This window comes from Myodes glareolus, chromosome 24 (assembly GCF_982192425.1).
Source record: "Myodes glareolus chromosome 24, mMyoGla1.1, whole genome shotgun sequence".
Lineage (NCBI taxonomy): Eukaryota > Metazoa > Chordata > Mammalia > Rodentia > Cricetidae > Myodes > Myodes glareolus.
The window spans coordinates 33,572,165-33,594,071 of NC_142049.1; the positions used below are offsets into that span (position 1 = coordinate 33,572,165).

General features: G+C 42.3%; 1 protein-coding gene across 1 annotated transcript in view; it reads left to right on the forward strand.

Moving 5' to 3' along the window:
* The window catches only part of Oca2 (OCA2 melanosomal transmembrane protein), a 278,738-nt gene that overhangs the window by 85,483 nt on the left and 171,348 nt on the right, over nt 1-21,907 (forward strand). Inside the window, exons 16-18 of the mRNA XM_087901282.1 lie at nt 4,213-4,270; nt 5,505-5,613; nt 18,943-19,070. Of these exons, the coding sequence (XP_087757408.1) occupies nt 4,213-4,270; nt 5,505-5,613; nt 18,943-19,070 (295 nt within the window). The remainder of the gene's footprint in view (nt 1-4,212; nt 4,271-5,504; nt 5,614-18,942; nt 19,071-21,907) is intronic.

Here is a 21,907-nt window from a genome sequence, read left to right on the forward strand (position 1 = left end):
ATGGTGAAGACATGAGGACTTGAGTGTTTGCCAAGTTTTCGCGACCTCATCCTGTGCTGTTTGTAAATAAGGAAACTGAAGCCAGAAGACGGAGGTGGCTTCCCAATGTGTACATTTGTGAGGAGTGGAGCGAAACATTTTTTCAAAAGTTGTTCTCAGAATTATTCCTCTTTCTGCTGTGGTTTCCTTTAGAGCTGTACTGGATGTGTGGCTAGTCTCCTTCAGTGTTCATTTGTAAAACTCGAGTGTACATCAAAATGACCTTTTTCACTGTGTAGCATCTTTCCCATGGTTACTGTAGGAGAGAATAAACCAGAAAAAGTGAGCTGACTCTATCAATCAAAAGAAATTTGTGTGCTAAGGAGATCACTCAGTCCATAAAAGTTTACGTCATACAAGCATCAGGATCTGCACTGGATCCCTAGGCCTAATGTAAAATGCCAGATGTGTGGAGTGTGTTTGTAATCCCGGTACTCAAAAAGATAGAGACTGGAGGATCCCTGGGGTCCCTAGCCAGACATCTTATTCTAATTCACAAGCACCAGGTCCCATAGAAAGATCTTACTTTAATAAACAGGGTAGCTTCTGAGGAATGGTACCTAAACTTGACCTCTGGTCTCCACATGAATGTGCATATATGTCCATGTGTACCCATGCATAAACATGATTCCACACATGCATGCACGTGCATGCACACACATACACACACACACACACACACACACACACACACACACACACACACACATTGTCTTAGTCAATGTTCTATTGCTGTGAAGAGACACCATGACTCCAGAACTTCTTATGAAGGAAAACGTGTAACTGGGTAGCTTACAGTTCAGAGGTTTAGTCTATTATAGTCATGGTGGAAAACATGCCAGGACACAGGCAGACATGGTGCTGGAGAGGTAACTGAGAGTTCTGCATTTGGATCAGCAAGCAGCAGAAAGAGAGAGTGACACTGGGCCTGGCTTGAGCTTCTAAAACCTCAAAGCCCACCGCCAGTGACACATTTCCTCCAACAAGGTCACAAGTCTGAATCCTTTCAAGTAATACCACTCCCTATGAACCTATGGAAACCATTTTCCTTCAGATCTCTCTTTCTCTCTCTCTCTCTCTCTCTCACACACACACACACACACACACACACACACACACACACATACACACACACACACACACAGAGAGAGAGAGAGAGAGAGAGAGAGAGAGAGAGAGAAAAGCGAGTGGAGAAAGTCAGAGGATCTGGAAAAGAGAAGAAGGAGGGTGGCGACAACTGCGTCTCCTTAGATAACATCATCCCTAAAACAAGTGACATTTCCCGTTTCAGCGTTTTCTCTAATTGATTTTAAGGATACAGTGTTCTCATTTGGGAAATTCAGAAACAGGGAAAGTAGAGTTGGCCCTCTGCAGATTTCACACCTACAATACAGTCAATTAGGACACAGGATATTTGAGACCTTTGTTCTGGCCACTCCGACCACTATGATGTGTCACTGCAGTCACAGCGCTGAGCTCCTGACCTACCTGGGTAAGGCCGTAAGGGCATCCTGTGGGGGACATGGCCTTGAGGACCGGCCTTGGCAACGATCTCAGAGGACATTAGATTTTCTTTGCTGCCTTGGCCACAGTGGCCAAGGACTCTGACTTTGAAGGGTAGGTCTTTCCCTTCCTAAGTGACATTGGTAGAGGAAGAACTTCCTGGCCCTGGAAAGACGTTGAGGTGACGTGTCTATTGGATAGTGAGTGATCCCCGGGAACCCCTTTATCTGCACGTAGGAAACAGGAGTACAGCTCTGAAGTCAGCCTTTAGAAGTGGAAACTGAAGATGGGGAGCTTCCAGGGTCCCCCCACCTTCATCTAGGAGGTCATCTGGAGAACATTCCTCTACCTGAGGCTGGAGGACATCCAGCCAGTACAACAGGGTAGTCTGTACAACAAAACAGAGCAGGCTCGGCCGTTGACCCATGGCCATACCTGGGTGTTGGGTGAGCTGTGGCGAGCCTCAGCCTTTTTGAACTATAGACCACAGTGTACACATCCTCTGAGGCCCATGGCAGCCTGCTGGCCTGTTTGCCTCCTTCCAGTCAGTTGATGCCTTTGTGGCCAACACTGTGACTCCCTGTCACGGCTGTCCCCTGACAGGAGGGAGAGCTAACCATCTCTGTGTGCCACTCCCTGTTGGTCCTGACAGGGGCTGTGCAACACCTATGGACATACACTACCTACAGCAGGCACATGAAGGCTCCCCGTTCCTGTACCATCTCAGGAGATGTGGCCTGAGTTCTTGCTGGAAGGAAGTCCAGCACCTGTTTGCTAGCTGCTACAGGTGGCAGTCACCTTCCCAGGAAGACCAGTGTGAGCTCCTCTCCAGGGACAAGAGACAGTAATGGCCTGGCTGGAAACATGGCTTCAAACATGGTTTTGCTGAGGTGGGAGCCAACGTTGCGGTCTCTCCATCACTTATTAGGTTTATTGTTCTTGTTTAGGACAGGGTCTCATATATATAGCTCAGGCTGTCCTTGGAATGACTATGTAGCTGGTAGAGGATGACCTTGAAGTCTTGGTTCTTCTGCCTTCACTTCCCAAGTGCTGAAAATATAGGCATGCACCACCACGCTTGGCTTTGTCAAGACGTTTATTATTATTATTATTATTATTATTATTATTATTATTATTATTATTATTATTTCTTTTAGAAACAGGATTTCTAGCCTAAGCTGGCCTTGAACTCCCTATATAACTAAGATTGGCCTTGGATTTCTGATTGCCCTAAACTCTTGGGTGCTGGGATTACAGGCATGCACTACCCTGCCTGGCTTATTAAGTGCTTGGAATTGAATGCAGGGTTTCCCACTTGCTAAGCAAGTGCCCTACCAACTGAGCCACACCCAAGTCTGTTGTATTTTTTGAGACAGAGCCGGTGTGGCCTAGGCTGGTCTGGAACTCAGGGCATAGCCTGACCTTGAACAGGTGAGAGCCTTTCCCCAGCCTCCCAAGGCTTCCCACGTGCTGGAATGACACCTGTGTTGGGTTTGAATGAGAATGTCTCCCATAGACCCATGTGTTTGAACACTTGGTCCCCACTTGGTGGTGTTTTTGGGGAGGTTGTGGAAACGTTGGGAGGTGGATCCTTGCTTGAGGAAATACACAATGGGGGTGGGGTGGGGTGGAGGGAGCAGGCTTTTGGACGCCTACAGTCTTTGCCTTGTGCATGGAGTTGAAGATGGGAGCAAGCTGTCAGCATCCTGGTCCTGCTACAACATCCTGGTCCTGCTGCAATGCTGGCTACTTCTCCATTATGATGAATTCTTATCCACCCAGAACCACAAGGCAAAATAAATCATTTTCTCCATGAGTTACCTTGGCCACTGTGTTTTATCACGGAGACAGAACAGTTACTGGCCCAAGAGCCCACCCACCAGGTCTTATGAGGGGCTCTTACCACACCCCTGAGGTAACAAGCAGCGTGCACCCTTGCCTCGGCATGGTGGACTGTATTGGGGTTCTTTTATTTGCAGGGTTTGATCTTTCAAAACTTTGGTCCTTGGGGCTGCCAAGACGACTTAGCAGGTAAAGGTACTCAACATCAAGGCTAAGGACCCAAATTCAGCTCCGGGAACCCACACGGTAAAAAGAAAGCAGATTCCTGCAGGCTGTTCTCTGACCTTACGTGGGGCTGGATGCAGTGTTCTCCCAAGTAAACTGAAATAGTTTTTAGAACTGAAAAAATCCGATCAACTGAATATGTATAGCTGTTTTCCTTGTTATTCTGCTGTAAGCCAGCACAACAGCAGCTATTTACTTAGCACTTTGTTGGACTAAGTGCTGTAACTAAAACAGAGATTCCTGGAAGTGTGTGGGAATACCAGGGCAATTACTCAGACACTGCCCCATTTGTCTGTCATCTGTCCGTCATTCTCACACACTGGCACGTGATCTTTATGACATTTTTCTTCTTTACAGTTGCTGTTAAAGCATCTCTCCACTTTCAGATCATGATTTTTGTTCTTTTCCTTTGGGAATATAGAGTAATTAGCTTTCCTAATTTCCGTGGTCACCTTCATGGGCATCCCAGCCCTCATGAGACTGTGTCAAAATCCACAACTACACCTAGGCTCTCATAGCTGCCCATGCCACCTTGCTAAGTTCATGAAGCAGCGGTGAGCTTCCTGCAGCACGGGAATAATGAGAGTCCTTTCTCTCTTACAGACAAATCTCACAGGAAGATAAAAATTGGGAGACCAATATCCAAGAGCTGCAAAGAAAGGTATCTTGTCTTCTTTTCTCAAGGGCTTCTGAATCATGGCTTGTAGAAAGGCGATTATTTTACTTTTCAGATTTGATTATCCTTTTCCGCGGACACAGCTAATTGTAGACCATTGTGTGGCATGGTGCCGTAGCCGGATGCAGGTGCACCCTGGGCTCGGCTCACACCAGCCCACCTGCATCTTTTGTCATTTCTGTGTGCTGGTCCCTTCAAAAATCTCTTTTCTTTTTCTATGACCTCAGATTCAGCTAGGGATGGAAAAACATTGCTGTTTTTATTCCTATAGCTTTACCTGAGGTATAATTTATTTTTGTGCTAATGAGGAAAATGATTGTCTAAAATGGTAGAATTATTTTGTCAGGAGATGGAAGATTTTTCTGTGTGCTGAAGATGCATTCCAAGTGTGCCCTGGAAAGACCTGTGGCCACCCGTTAGCCAGCCTCTGCTGTTCGGTTCTCCTGACCCAGAGAGCTTACAGGGCATGAATTTTTGAGGTGTAACGTAGGAGATGGAGTTCTAGAGACGGGTGTGAGCTGTCTGTATCCTACCATTGTGGGTTGGATTTCTGGGCAGAGCTTCACTTCCACTTTCCGCCCCTTTTCCTGCTGTGATAAACTGTCTATGGAGCTCAGGACTTCTGAGGGACTCACAGGAAACAATACCCTCATTACCTTGTCCCCCAAGTCACGAAGACTCTGCAGAGACACAGCACTCTCTGCACTCACAAGTGTGTATCTGCCCCATTACTCGTGAGCCGACGACAAGAGGCAAAACTGCATTTCACGATCTCTGGATCCCTTCTGCTGGAAAGACGGTATTGAAAGAATGCCTCAAATGTGTTAAAGACATGTAGAGTTGGTACTGTCATATAAGTCATATTTGAGCACCACACCTTGTAATGACTCTCAGGTGTAGCATCAAACGGGTGCTACTTACAGGAAGGACATCAGAACTCAGACACGGGCACACAGGCACCTTGGGAAATGCATGGTTCTTCAAGACCACGTGTCTGAATCTTACGGTTTCCACAAAGTGTCTGCTAATATCACACTGCATGACAGTGTATACTCTCTGGGAATAGTGAAAGTTATTTTTTTTTTAGTTCTCACAAGATTTTGACGTTCTATCTTTAAGAGGAAATACTTAGAGCAATTCAAGGATGTAGGACCGTGGACATGCTTCGAGAATCTGAAGACTGTCCCGAGAAAATGAGCTATATTTCTCTCTCTCACAGCACAGGATAACAGACAGGAGTCTGCTTGTCAAGTGCCTGGTGGTGCTGGGGTTTGTCATCTCCATGTTCTTTCTCAACTCCTTCGTCCCTGGCATTCATCTTGATCTTGGTGAGTCTACTATTCTGTTAACTTCTTTGCTAACTTTTGCATCTGATGTGGCCATGTAGATGGGGAGGCTCCCAAGCCTGTTCCCAGATGAATGACTGTATCTTCCACACAGCATGACATCACAAGCAGACTTGTGGGTGGAGCTTTCCCTGTGTCTCAGCAGCCGCTCCCCAAATGACCATTCAGAGGCTTACTAGTAACTGTTTATGCTCAGCCAATAGCTCAGCCTTATTACTAACTTCTCCTACATTTCAAGTTAACCCATATTCCTTATTGAAGCTTTGCCATGTGGTGGTACCTTTATTAGCAGGGAAGGCTCATCTTCTGCATCCTCAGCATCTGTTGGTGACTCCTGACTCCACCCTTTTCCCTCCCATGTTAGGATCTCCCACCTAACACTATCCTGCTCAGCTATTTACCAGTCAGTTTCTTTATTAAACCAATCAAAGCAATACATATTCACAGTGTCCAGAAGGATGGCTGCGAAGGGGCTGAGGACACTACCGAGCTCAGTGTCCTGTCTGGCTACAGATGGTTTCTCCATGCAGTAAGCTTCCTTTCCCAGTCCATTCCTTTGGTCCTCCCTGTTGTCAGCACATTCTCTCTAGTGGTTAGCCACCACCCTTCTCCAGCTCTGTGTCAAGGTCAGAAAAATGGCTCTTTCAGGTTGGAACTCGCAGGGCACATCCTCGCCACAGACACCCCACACTTGCCGTAGACTTCACGTTCTGTCACAGCAATCTTTATGTCAGTACTTGAGAGATCACTGAAAAATCTATTAGTAAAATCTACCTCATCTGAAAGTATAGATCAATGAGAAATAGATGTTGCCAGTTTGGCTGGCAACCTGGATTTGGCTCTGAGCCGACAGGTGTCCTTTATCTACACCAGAATTGGTCTTCCTAGAATCTCCCAAAGTCCCGAGGAAAGCAAAAGGCAGTGTTAATGATGGCATGGATCTCATCTGCGTTTGGTGAGGGCACCTCTAGAAATGGTTACAGTGTGATTTTTTAAAATTATACCCAGGCAGGTCACAATTTTACAGTTACAAATTTTCATCACTGAGAAGATGAAGTCACCATAGATAATTAAACAAATACAGTGAACCTGGTAGACACGAACAGAAGTCTTCCATTGGAGATTTTTTTTTTGGCGGGGGGCTCAAAAATAAATTCGCTTTATTTGTGCTTGAAAAGAGTAAATAAGCATTTGAATAGCTAACCACACAAAGGAACTTACATGCTTATACACACACACTTTTTTTTTTTTTTTTTGCTAACATTTGCCACATCTTTTTTTGTTGTTGTTGTTTTGGTTCTTTGAGACAGGGTTTCTCTGTGTAGTCCTGACCATCCTGGAACTTACTCTATAGAACAGGTAGGCCTAAGACTCAGGGATCTGCCTGCCTCTAACTCCTGAGTGATGGGATTAAAGGTGTGCGCCACCATGACCCTTAAAGACCCAACTTTATATAAACTTTTAAAAAGTCTTGGTTACTGTTGGGGAAGATCAGCCTTTTTTTTTTTGAGATTGTATTTTATTTTAAAGGATAAATAGCTTTTATTTGTGAAAACATACAATATACCAATTGATTTAAAAATAATGTATGTTTATGAACTAGAGATATCCATTTGTTTTCATGAGATGATAGACCAACAATTTTTGTTTAAAAAGGGAAGTCGTTTTCTTTGTTTGTTAATTCTTAGTTTTCAATACATCCAGACCACAATTTCTCCTTCCTCTACTCCTCCCAGTTTCCCCTCCACCTCCCCTCTCTCCCAGGTCCTCCCACTTCAAAAAAGAGCAGGCATCCCGGGGACATCAACAGAACAGGACACAACAAGTTACAATAAGACTAGGCCCAAACCTAGTCTCATATCGAGACTGGACAAGGCAACCCAACACGGGAAAAGAGTCCCAAGAACAAAAGAGTCAGAGACAGCCACACTCCCACTGTTAGGAGTTCCACAAAAACATTAAGCTAGCATCAGTAGCATGAATGAAGAGGATCTAGCACACACCCATGCGGGCTCGGAGATTGCTGCTTCAGTCTCTGTGAGCTCCTATAAGCCCTACTTAGCTGATTCTGTGGACTGTGCTCTCCTGGTGTCCTCAACCCCTCTGGCTCCTGACATTCTTTCTTCTCATCTTCTGCTGGGTTCCCTGCGCTCCAAAGGGAAGGGACTCGATGGAGATCTCTGATTTAGATTCTGCAAATGTCTGGCTACGGGTCTCTGTACTTGCTTGCATTTTAATTTAATGCAACGTTTTCCTCTTCCGTGTTCTTCACACAAACACTTTTGTGTGCTCCTCCACATGTTTCTCCAAGTTCATGGCCTCTCTTCTTCATCAGCAGTTTTTGCACATATATATGTATATGTGCAAAATTTCTCAAAATGCAATATATATGTTTATAAACTTTATAAATTTATATATTTATTTATATAAATTTAACTTGTTGAGCCCATATGTTACTCATATGTAGGTTTTTCAGGCTAAATGTTTGGCACTGGACAACCAATGTGCCTTTTCCTGGGGTAGGCCACATTGCCTGATCTCAGTTTTACTCAGTAGCCAGCAGTTCATGTAGGGCTGAGACCTTAAAAGCTAAGCCTTTGTACAAAGACATCTCGTTTCTTTGTGCCGCTCTTGAACCTGTAACTGTGAAGTAGAATTTCTGCTCTACTTTTAATGCCAGCGTTGTTTTTCTTCCCCTTTAGTTTGTGAAGAGATACCTTCTCAGGGATCTGAGGATACACATTGCCTTTGTTTGCTTCTTAATCCTGAAAGGTCAGGTAGACTAGCAAAGGAGGTCTGATTAGCATTTTAAGACAGAATATTTAAATGGGGATAGCTTCATTGTATGTAGCACTAGTTTTCAGAAGGACGTCTTCTTGAAAATGCGTAATGTACTTTGAACACATCTCCTCATTCCAGCACTGCCTCCTTTTCCCCTCCCCTCCTATTCGTCCCCTTGTCCCCTACAGTGTACCTTTCACGTTCATGTCACATATATAATGATCAGATATAGAATCTAAGGACCATGAATTACAGAGACCGACTTAACTCTCTTAATGTAGTGGCAATACGTTGCATCCATTTTTCTGAAAACAACTTTCACTTTTTTGAGTGTGTCCCACATATTCCCTTCCCTTCTCCCCACTCTTGGATACCGAGCTGGTCCCATGGCTTAGTTGTTGTGAACTGAGCTGTAACAGACATTGGTACACAAGTGTCTCTGTGGTCGGTGGACTTTAACTCCCTGGAGCAAGTAGGTCAGAGTGGCATAGCCGGCTCGTGTACTTGGTCTATTTTTTAGTTGTTTTTCTTCTTTGGAGAATCGGCCATGCTGGTTTCCATAGTGCCTGTACTAACTGATAGTGCATCAAGGTTTTGTTCAAACCCTCACCGGTATTTGCCATCTCTTTCTTTCTGTTTTGCTTGCTCTCTTTCTTTCTGTTTTGCTTTTCGAGACAGGGTTTTCCTGGGTAGCTCTGGATGTCCTGGCACTCACTTTGTAGACCAGGTTGGCCTCTAACTCACAGAGCTCCATCTGCCTCCACCTCCTGAGCGCTGGGTTTAAAGGCATGCACCACCACCCGCCTGGGCTATCGTGTACTCTGAATGAGGATCATTCTGACAGTGTGAGGTGAAGTCATATTATAGATTTAATATGAACTTTTCTGATGGCGAGGGATGTTAAACATTTTTTCATCTGTCCATGGCTACCTGTATTTCGTATTTTGTCAGTTCATTTATGCTAGTCTATTTATTGATTGATTTACTAATTTATTCCTATTTAATTTTTGGAGCTTTGCATATTCCACAGGTTAACTGCCTTTCAGGTACATAGTGAGCAAAGATGTTATCCTTTTCTGCAATGTAGGAGCAGAAACTCTGAGCCTGTAAGAGGGGAAAACAGGGAGAACAGGTCGGGATTAGCACCTCTGCTTCCTAAGGATTTATTTTTGTTATTTTTGTTATGTGTATGTGTGAGTATTTTCGTGGGAGCACAGGGACCCACAAAAGCAAGTGGCTGGAATCACGGGGATTGTAATCTCTCCAGTGTGGGTGCCAGGAGTCAGCTCAGGTCCTCTACAGAAGCTCCTGTGACATCCACTGTGGGAGGGGCTGACCCCACATCTAGCATCCCCAAGAAAACATACAAACCTTTTCTCAATTGCAGCTCCCTCTTCCAAAATGACTCTAGCTGGTGTCAAGCTGACATACAAATGAGTCAGTACACTGTGTACTGTGTAAACCAAAAGTCAACCAGCAGAGAATAGCCTCAATATTCTCAATATTTTTTGACCTATAGAGGTTTATATAATTACCAACAGAATCAGAGTATCATCCCACAAGCCCCGGGCTCTCCCTGGTGACTGTTTCCTCTCCCATCAACAATGGGTCAGTTTCCATCCTTAGCAAGCCATCTCTTTTGTGAATGTCACATTGGTGGCATCAGGTTGGATGCGACCTTCTGAGCTGAGCGCCCCCTGCACTGACACTATGTGGCTGGCGCAGCCTTCCCTGCTGCGGTCTGTGTCAAAGCTTGGCTCCTTTGCGCTGAGCAGCGGCGAGGAGGCACAGGCCTGTGTGTTCTTTCTTTGACTGAGGGTCAGCCCACTTTTAGCAACAGTGAACAGAGCTGGTCCAAACGGCAACCAACTTCAGGATTTGTGTGAATTAAAATGTTCATTCTTGGCTATTTATCTAGAGGTGAGACCGTCAGTCTTATGTGTTTGTACGTTTGACTGTAAAAAGAAATTGCTGGAGTTTTCCAGAGAGGCTGTTCCTTTTGCCTTCCCGCAGCCTGGATGCAGCCTCAGCAGCACCAGGTAGGATGGATTCCTCCCTTAGGGCTAGGCTGACGCGCACGAGGTGTCTCTTAGTGACTTTCTGTCTCGGCACAGTTTATTTGTTGGTTTTGAGGGAGTATTTTTAGTGACAGGCAATCTATTTGATTTGTCGTATGCATCAGAGAGGAGTGTGGGGATGATTATGGGCTGCCAGCAGAGGTCAGGTGAAGACAGGCTTTGAGAGGAGCACCTACTAAAAGCCACTCCGTATGGGCAAACCTGCTTGTCCCTAAGTTGCCATGAATTTTCTCTTTTCCTGGAAACTCCTCCGTCAGTTTATAGAATCTGCTCTAGACATACACAGAGGAAAGGATGGTTTGAGCTTCAGAGTCCCAGGCAAAGAGTCTGGCTGGGGCAGGCAGTGTTGCTTCCTGAACACTGGGAATGCCAGCCAAGAGGACAGGGCCACGTAAAACATAGCTGTAGTGTCCGAGGGCATACTTTTTAGAGGAAGGGGGTTGTTCTAACTGAACATTCCCCAAACCTCTTAATACATTCGTTAGTCTTTCTAGTGTCTGGTTGGTACAGCCATTTCTTGATATCTTTGAGAGGTAATTTCAACACTCCCCAGGGATTCAAAAACCTTTGGAGGCTCAAGTCCTTTAATTAAAATGGTGTGTGCTTGCATATAGCCTAAGAACCTCCTTCCCTGGCTTTTAACTCACCTCTAGATGAATTTTGCTCTTTCTCCTCTTCTTCCTCCTCATCATTCTCCTGCACTAGTATTTGAGAATGAATTAAGGTCCTCACAGATGCTAGGCAAGTTCCCTATGATATTCTCTGCCACTCCATTTAAAATTATTTTGAGCCAGGTCCTCACCAAGTTACTTGGATTGGCCTTGAACTCACTGAAGTCTATGCTAGCTTTGAAGGTTTCATTCTCCTGGCTCAGCCTCCCAAGCATCTGGTAGCTCACAGTCTACCGCCAGACTTTGCTGATAGTGTCCTCCCTCTTCAAGTACAGAAGTTTTCAGTTTTGAAGAGGCTGCTTTACCTCTTTGAAGACTGTGATTTCGGTGTTACATCTAGCTGACTATCGCCCACTTCCAGGTCATGAGGATGTGCGCCTGTCTCCTTTAGTTTAAACTTTTAGTTCTTCAGTTTTGGTCGTCAACCCATTGCCTTTATTTATTGCAAGAAATATTTTCTTCACAAGAAGTACTGTGGTTATGAGCAGAGTCTCTATGCGAGAGAGCTCATTCATATTTTTATTTCGTCTTGGAACAGTATCGGTGGTTTGTACATTTTAGGAGTTTGGTCATTTCATGTGAGTTAACAGAATTGAAGTTTTAGTTATTTTCTAAGTAGGTTAATCTGGATTTCATGTGTGTTGTCATGAAGTTCATGGTTATCTGAGTAGGTTAATCTGCATTTCATGTGGGTTGTCATGAAGTTCATGGTTATCTGAGTAGGTTAATCTGCATCTCAAGGCTAGTTGATGCATTAGTCACATTTCTCATCACGGTGGCAGAATATCTGACAAAATCAATGTAATAGATGAATGCTTTAGTCTGAGTCACACTAGAAGGTTACGGGCCTCATGCTTGGGAAGGGCATGGCACGTGTTGGCACTCTCTGTGGTGGTGAGGGACCTTATAGCATGACTTGTTCATATTTCAGCAGACGAGAAAAGAGACAGCTTGATCTAAAGCAGAGTCTCCCCACAACCTGAAAGGCCCATGCTAGGCTCCATTCTAAATGGCTCTACCACCTCCCAAACAGACCCACCAACTGGGGGTCAACTGTTCGACATGTGAGCCTGTGGGGGACATTTTGCATTCAAACTGTAATAATTTACCTAAATATTTGTCAATTTTATGAATCTTTTCAAAGAGTCAGTTTTGGTTTCATTGATTGTCTCCATTGATTTGTGTGTTTTCTGTTTCATTTGTTTTCAATATAACCTTTACCATTTTCTTTCATATGCTAATTTTGAGTTTATAGCGCTCCTTTCTGTCATCATTGACTTCTGAATTTAACTCCAGTGTGGAATCCAGTTTATCGTGATTTCAGTACTTATAAGTTTATGGGTATTTGTTTATGTGATAATACATTTTAGAGAATTTTCCATATGGACATGAGATGTTTCCCATTTGACTTTTTTAGAGAAGTGTACAGACACCTATTTTGTTGATGTTTCTCCTTTTCTGATTCAAGGTATCTCGGTCTCTGTTGATCTGTTGGCATTTTGTCCATGACTGAGATAAGAGCATTGAAGTCTCCAAATATTATTGAGTTGTATATCCAATTACTTCCTCTTATGCTTTATGTACTTAAAAACTTTGTTGTTAGAGGCATCTATGGACTCATAATGCTTTCTTGGTGGATTTTCTCCTTTGCCATCATACAACACATTTTTCGGCATCAGTTTCTTTCATCTTGAAATCTTTGTTGCCTGACATCAGCAGTCAATCCAGTATTTATTTCCTTACTTTTTCTAATCTATATTTAGTTTTACATCTCTGTCACTTAGCTGCAGCTCTGGCCCTTGGGTTTTAGAGAGAGGTACTAAGGGAATCAGTCTGGCTTCAGACTCACTGTGAAGTCCAGGCTGGTTTTGAACTCACGGCCCTCCTACCTCAGCATCCTAACTGCTAGATTACAAGTGTGTGCCATTACATGTTGCTTATGGCTTTATTTTGTGTGCCTTTTCCCTTCATTTTCTTCCTCATTTACCTGTGTACAGCACGTATTTGAGTCATTCACATGCTAGTATCTGCCTTTTGCTTAGAGTGGCTAATATTTTTATATTAAATATAATTACCGAGATGATAGAAATTAATCTGTACTTCACTATTTATTTGTGAGGAGTGTCTGCAAACACCGTGGCCAGCACAGTATGTCAGTCCACATGAGGCAAGAAGGAAATATGCTTCAACACGATTCAGTAGCCTGTGTTGGTTCAAACTTCCAGAGTCTGACACCAGGTAGTTGTTCCAGACATGCTTAGGCGCAACACAGTATGGAAACAGGTTTCTTGGTGATAATGAACTCAATTCTGTGTGTGCAACAAAGCTTAAGGCACAATTACATAGAAATTTGTAAGGTACAAGTATCATTTTCCATAAAGATAAATTCTATAACTTAACTAAGGAAGTAGGCTCAAGGTAAGCAGCCCATGATAAGGATCTGGGAGAGGACAGCACTGCAGACTGACTGAGATAAATGTAAGAGCCTGGGGAAGTCAGATGTGGCCTGCTCATACAGATAGCACGAAGGTTACCAGGCTGTTAGCAACATCTATTCCCAGCCTTCCGGTTGGAAAACATGTTATGTGAACCCCTCTTTTTGTACGATTTTTAAAATTTTAATTAATTTATTTTACAGGCCAACCATGTTTCCCCTCCCTTCTCTCCTCCCAGTCCTTCTTCCTCCCTCTGCCTTTCCTCAAATTATTCCCCTTCTGTTTCTATTTAGAAAGCATCAGGCCTCCCATGGGAATCAACTTAGCATGGCATATCAAGTTACAGTAAAACTAAGCACCTCCCCTTATGTTTAGGTTAGGCAAGGCGATCCAGTATGAGGAATAGGTTCCCAAGAACCAGTCAAAGTGTTAGCTAGGGACAGCCTCTACTCCCATTGTTAGGAGTCCACAAGTAGACCAAGCTACACAACTGTCACATATAACACAGCTGTTATATGTAGAAGGCCTAGGTCGGTCTCATACAGAATCCCTGGTTGTTGGTTCAGACTGTTAGTTCCTGTGAGCCAGGTAAACTGATTCTGTGAGTTTTCTTGTAATGCCCTTGACCCCTCTGACTCCTACAAGTCTTCCTCTCTCTTTTCAGCAGGATTCCTCAAGCTCAGCCTAATGTTTGGCTATGGATCTCTGTATCTGTTTCCATCAGTTATTGAATAAAAGCTCTTTGGTGATAGTTTGGGTAGTCACCAATCTGATCACTGGAGATGGCCAATTCAGGCTATCTGTCCACTACTGCTAGGAGTAGATGCTGGGGTCATCCTTGTAGGTTCATGAGAGTTTCCCTTGTATCATGTTCCTACCTGGTCCTGTAGAACACCCCCTTTCCAGTCATCCGGTTCAGTATTCTCCTCCTCCATGCACTCCCCAAGCTGGTCCCTCAAGTTCCCATGCCCACCTGCCCCCAGTCCAGCCAGGAGATCTTACCTTTCCCAGGGAGATTCATGCCTCCCCCTTGGACCCTGCTTATCACCTGTTCTCTTTTGGTGGGTAGATTGTAGCCTGGTTATCTTTTGCTTTACAGCTAATACCCACTCAGGAGTGAGTATATACCGTGTTTGTCTTTCTGGGTCTGGGTTACCTCACTCAGGAAGACTTCTTGGTCCGCATCTCTTCCTCTGAAGAGACGATACTGCATGTTTAACATTCCTGGTTTCTTTGGTGTTTTCCTAGGAGCGCAAGAACCTTGGGTCTCCTGCAAATAATCTGTGTATCTTACATTGTTTTTTTTTTTATTCTTTCATTTCTTATTTTTGTGTAGCTGCTTCCAAAGCACAGTTTTAGGTTCATGTCACTCTATTTTATGAGTTATTTTCTTAATCACAGTCACAGTTATTGCAAGAAACAAAATCTAGTTGAGATCAATATCAATTTAATTTGATTGTATAAAAAAATCCTCTTTATAGGTTTCTCATCTCTTTGTCTTTTGTGCTATTATGGTTACAGAATTTTTAATCCTTAGGATTTTTTGTTCACTGGTTTACAGTTATTGCTTTATGATGTCATACTTTAAATAACATGAAAGGTACAAAGATCATATCTATATTGTTTTATTTATGTACAGAAATTCCTCCATAAGTGCTATTTCTTCATATGGTTGGAGTAACTTTGAAAAGTGTTTTTCATTTAAGACTCAAAGATTTCTTCCTGTATTCCTTAGATGAAAGGTATCCATGAGCTTTCTTAGTTTTTGTTTCTGTAGGAATTCCATATTGTCTTTCATTTTGAATGACAGTACGGCTGTGTATGGAATTCTTGGTTGACAGTCTTCTTTTTCAGCACTTTGACTGTGTGATCTTAGGGCCTTCCAGCTTCAGTACTGTGTGATTGCTAGTTGTGTTGAGTACGTGGTCAGTTACTTCCCTCACTGACTGAAAACTTTCTCTTTGTGTCTGTCTTGTCTCTGAGCAGTTTTCCTATGATGTGACTGAGTGTGGTTCTCTTGGAATGCATCCTTTTTAAACTTAATTGATTGTTTTGGATGTTGAGATTATTTTTTTTCCATTATTTTTTCAACTGTTCATTCTGTCCTTCTCCATCTGCCTTTCCTTTTAGAATTCTTATGATCCATATTTTGGTCTGCTTGATGGTGTCCCACAAGCCCCTTATGTTAATAATTTCTCCTTACTAAGATCAGACCTCTTTGTTCTTATCTATGTCCAGCTTATCCTTCGTATTATTAAAAGCTTTAAAAAACTAACTTCCAGATTTCAAACACCCTTGACCATAAATTCATTTCTCTTAAGGGGGAATTGATTATTTTCAGAGTTCTTATTTGATATTCACATTGACATCCTTCCATAGCTGAATTCCGATGCATTTATAATTATAGAAATTAGTTCTGCCATGGTCATTAAAGACTTTTGTTGCTTATTTTTTCTTACAATATATTTTGATCACATTCTTTCCCCCCTAATTCTTCCCAGATCCTCCCCACCTTCCTACTCTTCAACTTTATGTTCTTCCCCCTCCTTCAACGCCCCCAAATAAAATCAAAACAAACAAACAAAACAGACAAAAAACCCAATAAGACAAAACTGTGCTCTTGCTAGCAAATGACATAGCTCATTGCAACAAAACTCAACAATATGATTAGACTATCTTTTCTTTGACTATTTGCACAATATTACTTAAATGTTGTACATTACATTTTTTTTTACTGAGGCCAGATGCTTTTGGATGGAATATGTTATGTTGGGTAAAACATGCATCCTAACATCTCAAGAGATCTAACACCATAAGGAGTTTTTCTTACTTGTACTGTTTAGTGCTGACAGCTAAGGTCCTTCGGACAGGGAACCAACATTTTTTTTTTTCACTCTATCATGTCACAGACAGTTTCTATGTCACCTTGGCTGGGAAGAAATGGTAGACAGGCTGAAAGCTACCTTAGGGCTGGTTAGGAATGTGAATCTTGTTCGTTCACAGCTCAGGGACTAGGTTGTGTCTTCATCTACGTCCACAGGAGTGAAACAGTTTCCAGTAGGGAGAACAATAGCGGTGGGAGCTTTGATGATATTCTGATCTGAATAATACAGCTAATTTCTGATATTGAGCATACACAGGTCAGTGATTTGGGAGTAGAGCAAAGAATTTAATGACCCGTCCACCTTTCATTTTTCATTTCCAATAGCGTGTATTGCATAGGTTTGCACAAACATATAATGAGTCTTTCTCTGTTCTGCCAGTCAGCTCCCAAATAATGACATGGATGTAGAAGGAGCGGCAGACTGCTTTCCCATCACCCGGATCCCAGCTTGCTTACACCCAAAATAATTACATGGAAACTGTATTCTTTTAAACACTGCTTGGCCCATTATCTGTAGCCTTTTATTGGCTAACTCTTACATATTGATCTAACCCATTTCTAATAATCTGTGTAGCACCACAAGGTGGTGGCTTACCAGGAGGATTCTAACCTGCCTCTGTCTCAGAGAGGAGAGTCATGGCGACTGTCTACCTCTACCTTCTTCCTCCCAGCATTCTGTTCTGTCTACTCCACCTATCTAAGCTGCTGTCCTATCAAAAGCCAAGGCAGTTTCTTTATTAATCAATGAAAGCAACACATAGACAGTTAGCCCTCCTCCATCACATGGAGACTTCTTATTGATTAGGAAAGCTGAGCCTATATCCTAGACTTATTCCTAACTAGCTCTTAAAACTTAAATTGGGCTGGAGGGATGACTCAGAGGTTAAAAGCCTTGCCTGCTCTTCCAAAGGCCCCGAGTTCAATTCCCAGCAACCACATGGTGGCTCACAACCATCTGTAATGAGGTCTGGTGCCCTCTTCTGGGCAGAAGGCATACACACAGGCAGAATATTGTATACATAATAAATAAATAAATATTAAAAAAAACTTAAATTAATCTGTTCCTCTTGATCTACATTTTGCCTCATGGCTTTTTACCTTCCTTTCATTCCAACTCCCTAAGAGTCTCGTTGTCCTCTCCCTTGTCTGTCTTTCATCCTAGGGTTCTTTCCTTTTTCTGGAAGTCCCGTGTATTTTTGCTATCTCTCTATTGGCCGTCGAGCTTTTTATTACACTAATCACAGCAATATATCTTCACACGGTGCACAAATACCCCACAGCACAAACACCGAGACAGCTGACCTTTGGAAAGTGATTTTGACAGCGTGCAGCTTTTCAGCCACAGATTTTTAAAGAAAAGTTCATTTAAACAGAGACGTCTCTAAGTTATCAGTAAAATAGTAAGGTATATTTTAAGGCAATTATTAAAACTTTCAAATCAAGTGGTGACTAGCTATTAATATGAATTTCTTATTGACAAATGAGCGATTGCACAAGGCGTGCTCTGAAATATTTCCGGTGGCCTTATGGGATAAAACTTGTGAGCTGCTGTCCTACAGTGCTCAGCCTTCAGGAGTGGTTAGAACCTGCCCAGATGTTGGTGCATATTAAAAGTCAATGAAAGAAATGTGTCTTCTTTGACCTTCATGGAACCTGAGGAGAAAGGGGAGAGTCTCAATGCTTCTGTAATCTCTAAAGGCAGCTGGATTCATTTCTCAGGTCTAGTCTGCTTTGTTGCCATATTTCAAGGCTCTGTTCCTATTGAGTGAGGTCGCTGTAGTCATTCTGTGAATATCTATGTCATACTCATTTGTAATAGCCAAACACTAGAAACCATTGGGATGTCCTTAATTGGCAAATGGGCCATATACCATGGCATAGCCAGATAATGACATACCAGTGACTGCTGAAAAACTTTGAAATTTGACTCACACAACAAAAGGGAAGAAGCTTAAAGTAATTGTGCTAAATGCAGCTTTTCTGACAAGGTTATCTGCCCACTGGGAAGTAATCAGAAAATCTATGTGCCATTAGATCAATGTGCCTGTGAGGGCCAGAGCATATCTTAAAGGTAGGACATGGGGTTGTGGGTTTGATTTGTAGCATTGAGAGAAGGGAGAATACAAATCTACATTTAGAAAGAATACAGAGGATGTAAACTGATCTATAGAGATAAGAGAAGGATGTTTTATAGGGAGTGTATTGCTCAGTGATAGAAGGATCTGGATGGGGACAGAGCATGGATGGGCATGAGTTCTGGGATGATGAATATGCCCATTATCTTGATTGCAGTATTGCTTCATGAAAAATACATAAGCTAAAATAGAAATCATACTTTTAAATGTACACAGTTTGCAGTACAACAGTTGCTTTCCACGAAAAATAAACCATTCCGAAGACAAAACATCAACTGGTGTGTTAGCAATGGATCTATTACAGGATGGATTCTGCTTGTTTTACAGGATGGATTGCTATGCTGGGGGCCATCTGGTTGCTAATTCTAGCAGACACTCATGACTTTGAGATAATTCTACACAGAGTGGAGTGGGCGACTCTCCTCTTCTTTGCAGCACTCTTTGTTCTGATGGAGGTAAGACCTTGTATGGATGGAGGTTAGAATTTGTACAGACGGAGGTTAAACTTTGTTCTGATGGAGATAAGACCTTGTACGGATGGAGGTTAGACTTTGTACGGATGGAGGTTAGACTTTGTACGGATAGAGGTTAGAATTTGTACGGATGAAGGTTAGAATTTGTACGGATGGAGGTAAGACTTTGTATGGATGGAGGTTAAACTTTGTTCTGATGGAGGTTAGGCCTTGTACAGATAGAGGTTAGACTTTGTACTGATAGAGGTAAGACTTGTACTGATGATGGAGGTAAGACTTTGTATGGATGGAGGTTAGACTTTGTATGGGTGGAGGTTAGACTTTTTACTGATGTGGGAGGTTGGACTTTGTAGGGATGGGACTTTGGACTTTTGGCTATGTGAACTTTTACTTGATTTTAGGTTTCATATTTGTTTAAGGCTTCAGGTCTTTCTCCAAATTCACTAAATGGAGAATGATGAAGGTTAATTTTAAGGTGACCAGTGTTTTTAGCTCAATCATTTAAATGCTTCGTAACAAAACATTGACTTTGTTGATATTGTTTTCTTTTTCCTGGATTATTTTTGTGACAGGTGAATTTGGTTTAATTTAATCTGTTTATAAAATGTAAGATTTGCTCAAAATTAAGACTGGAGAAAAATGACTTGCAATAACAAGTTTATATCAGGTAAAAGGAACTGATGTGGGTTGCACAATATTGAGTGAATACTGCTTTTGATTGTGACTATTTCTAAAAATTATTCACACAATGTACTTTCATCTTGAGACATTGTCTATCAACATGTGCCTTCCTCAAATAGAGAGGGAGAAAAATAAGTAACAAAAATCCTACTCGCCAAGGGGTCCCGCCTATGCACTGGTTCATTGTGTCCCTCAGGTTTGACCTGTGTGTGCTTTCACTTTTAAGGTAGAATTATTCCCCAAATTTCTAAGTAATGGCTTACATGACTCCTGGAAATATAGTTTTGTATTTCTTAAATGAATTTTAAAATTAGTATACTCAGTGATGGGCTTTACTACTGCAGTTTCATATGCAGATGTCCTACTTTTCCTTACCCCCCTTCTGCCACACCCTCTCATTCTCTACTCCACTCTCCCCAGCCCACTGATAACCTCCCTTCTGCATTCATGTCCGATGTATTCTATTAGTCTCCCCCTTCTCACCCTTCCTCACATCCTCTCTTCCTAATGATCACTTCCTATTCCCACTCATGGTCCCTTATCTTCATTTACGACTCCATACACACACACACACACACACACACACACACACACACACACACACACACACACATGCATACACAATTCAATCTAGATTCCACATGCGAGGTAAAACCTGCAGGAGCTGTCTTTCCGAGTCTGGCTTATGTTGGTTCTGTAATGACTTCCAGGTCCGCCTGTTTTCCTGCAAATCTGATCTCCTATTGTTTTACAATTACATATCTTAGTTTTGGATCTGTGATTTTATATTCATTGTGTGAGCCATGTGTGGATGCCTGCACACACTCATCTGTTTAAGGACGTCTAGGCTGATTCAAGGTTGTAGGTGGAGTCCGTGTGAATGGTGTGGGGGTAAACATTATTATTTTATTTCTCTCACTTTTCTTGATCATTCCAGTTAAAACTTTAAGCAGCATATTGATAGAAGTGGACAGGTGGGTATTGTATGCTTCATTTAGGAGTTTAGAAAATTTGGTCTCATTTCCTTACTTTAGAACGTTGTTAGCTCCTAAGACCTTTATTATATTACATTTATCATGTTTTATTTATGTTCTTAGTTTCTTCAGTTGAAACTAAGATGTTGACCACAAATAGATGTTGAACTGTGTCAAAGGCCTTTTCTTGGGTTGGAGTGGTGACATTTGCTGCATAATTGTGAAAACCAGAGTTCAAATCCCAGAACCCACATGGCAAGCTGAGCATCCTGAAAATACCTGTAACTCAAATTCAGAGGTATCTGATGCCTTTTCTGGCCTCTATGAGCATGCTTGCCTGTCCACGCAAACACAAATATTCATAGAAATGAATAATAATGGAGGCCTATTCTGAGGCTACCGAGACTACTGTGTAAGCTATTTGTCTGCTGAACTACACTTGCTGATTTGCAAATATTGAAGTTAACTTGAAATGAAATTAACTCAGTCATAGTGTTCAATCTTCTGAACGTGTTTCTCAATCCCATTTGTAAGAATTTTATTGAGAACTGATGTGTCCTTGTTCATCGGGAGAATTGCTAGGTACTTTTCTTTCTTTGTTGTGTTTTATCCATTGGCATCAGCGAGCTCACTACTGTAGCATGAGTTTGGCAGTGATCTCCCCATTGGTATTTTATGGAATAGTGTGAGGAGCATCACTTCTAGTTCTTCTTTAAATGACTTACCAAATGACTCAAATGACTTACCAATCATTTATCTGGTGTTATTAACTTTTCTTTGTTGAGGGATAGTCATTATCCCTTAAATTTTCTTGAACATTAAGCTTCTGTTGAAGTTTGTTATGATTAAGCTTGGTTGCCCACTTCCCTACTGCTGGAATAACTAAATCCCAAACAATGGACACACCTGTGAGGGATTTCTCCTGATTGGCTTATTGGAAGTAGGAGGACCCACCCTTCCTGGTGACTGCCCACATGAAAGAATGCGAAAGAAGGAAGCTTTTGGTTTTTGGCTGCTTGCCCATACGCTCACTGGGAAGTTCATCTATCCTGTCCCTAAGCCATTCCTTTAAATAGCAGTGACTTAAAATTTCCAGCCGAAGGGCACAAGCTGACAGAGAGGACCATGAAACAAGCTACCTGTTGTCTACAGGAAACATAGCTT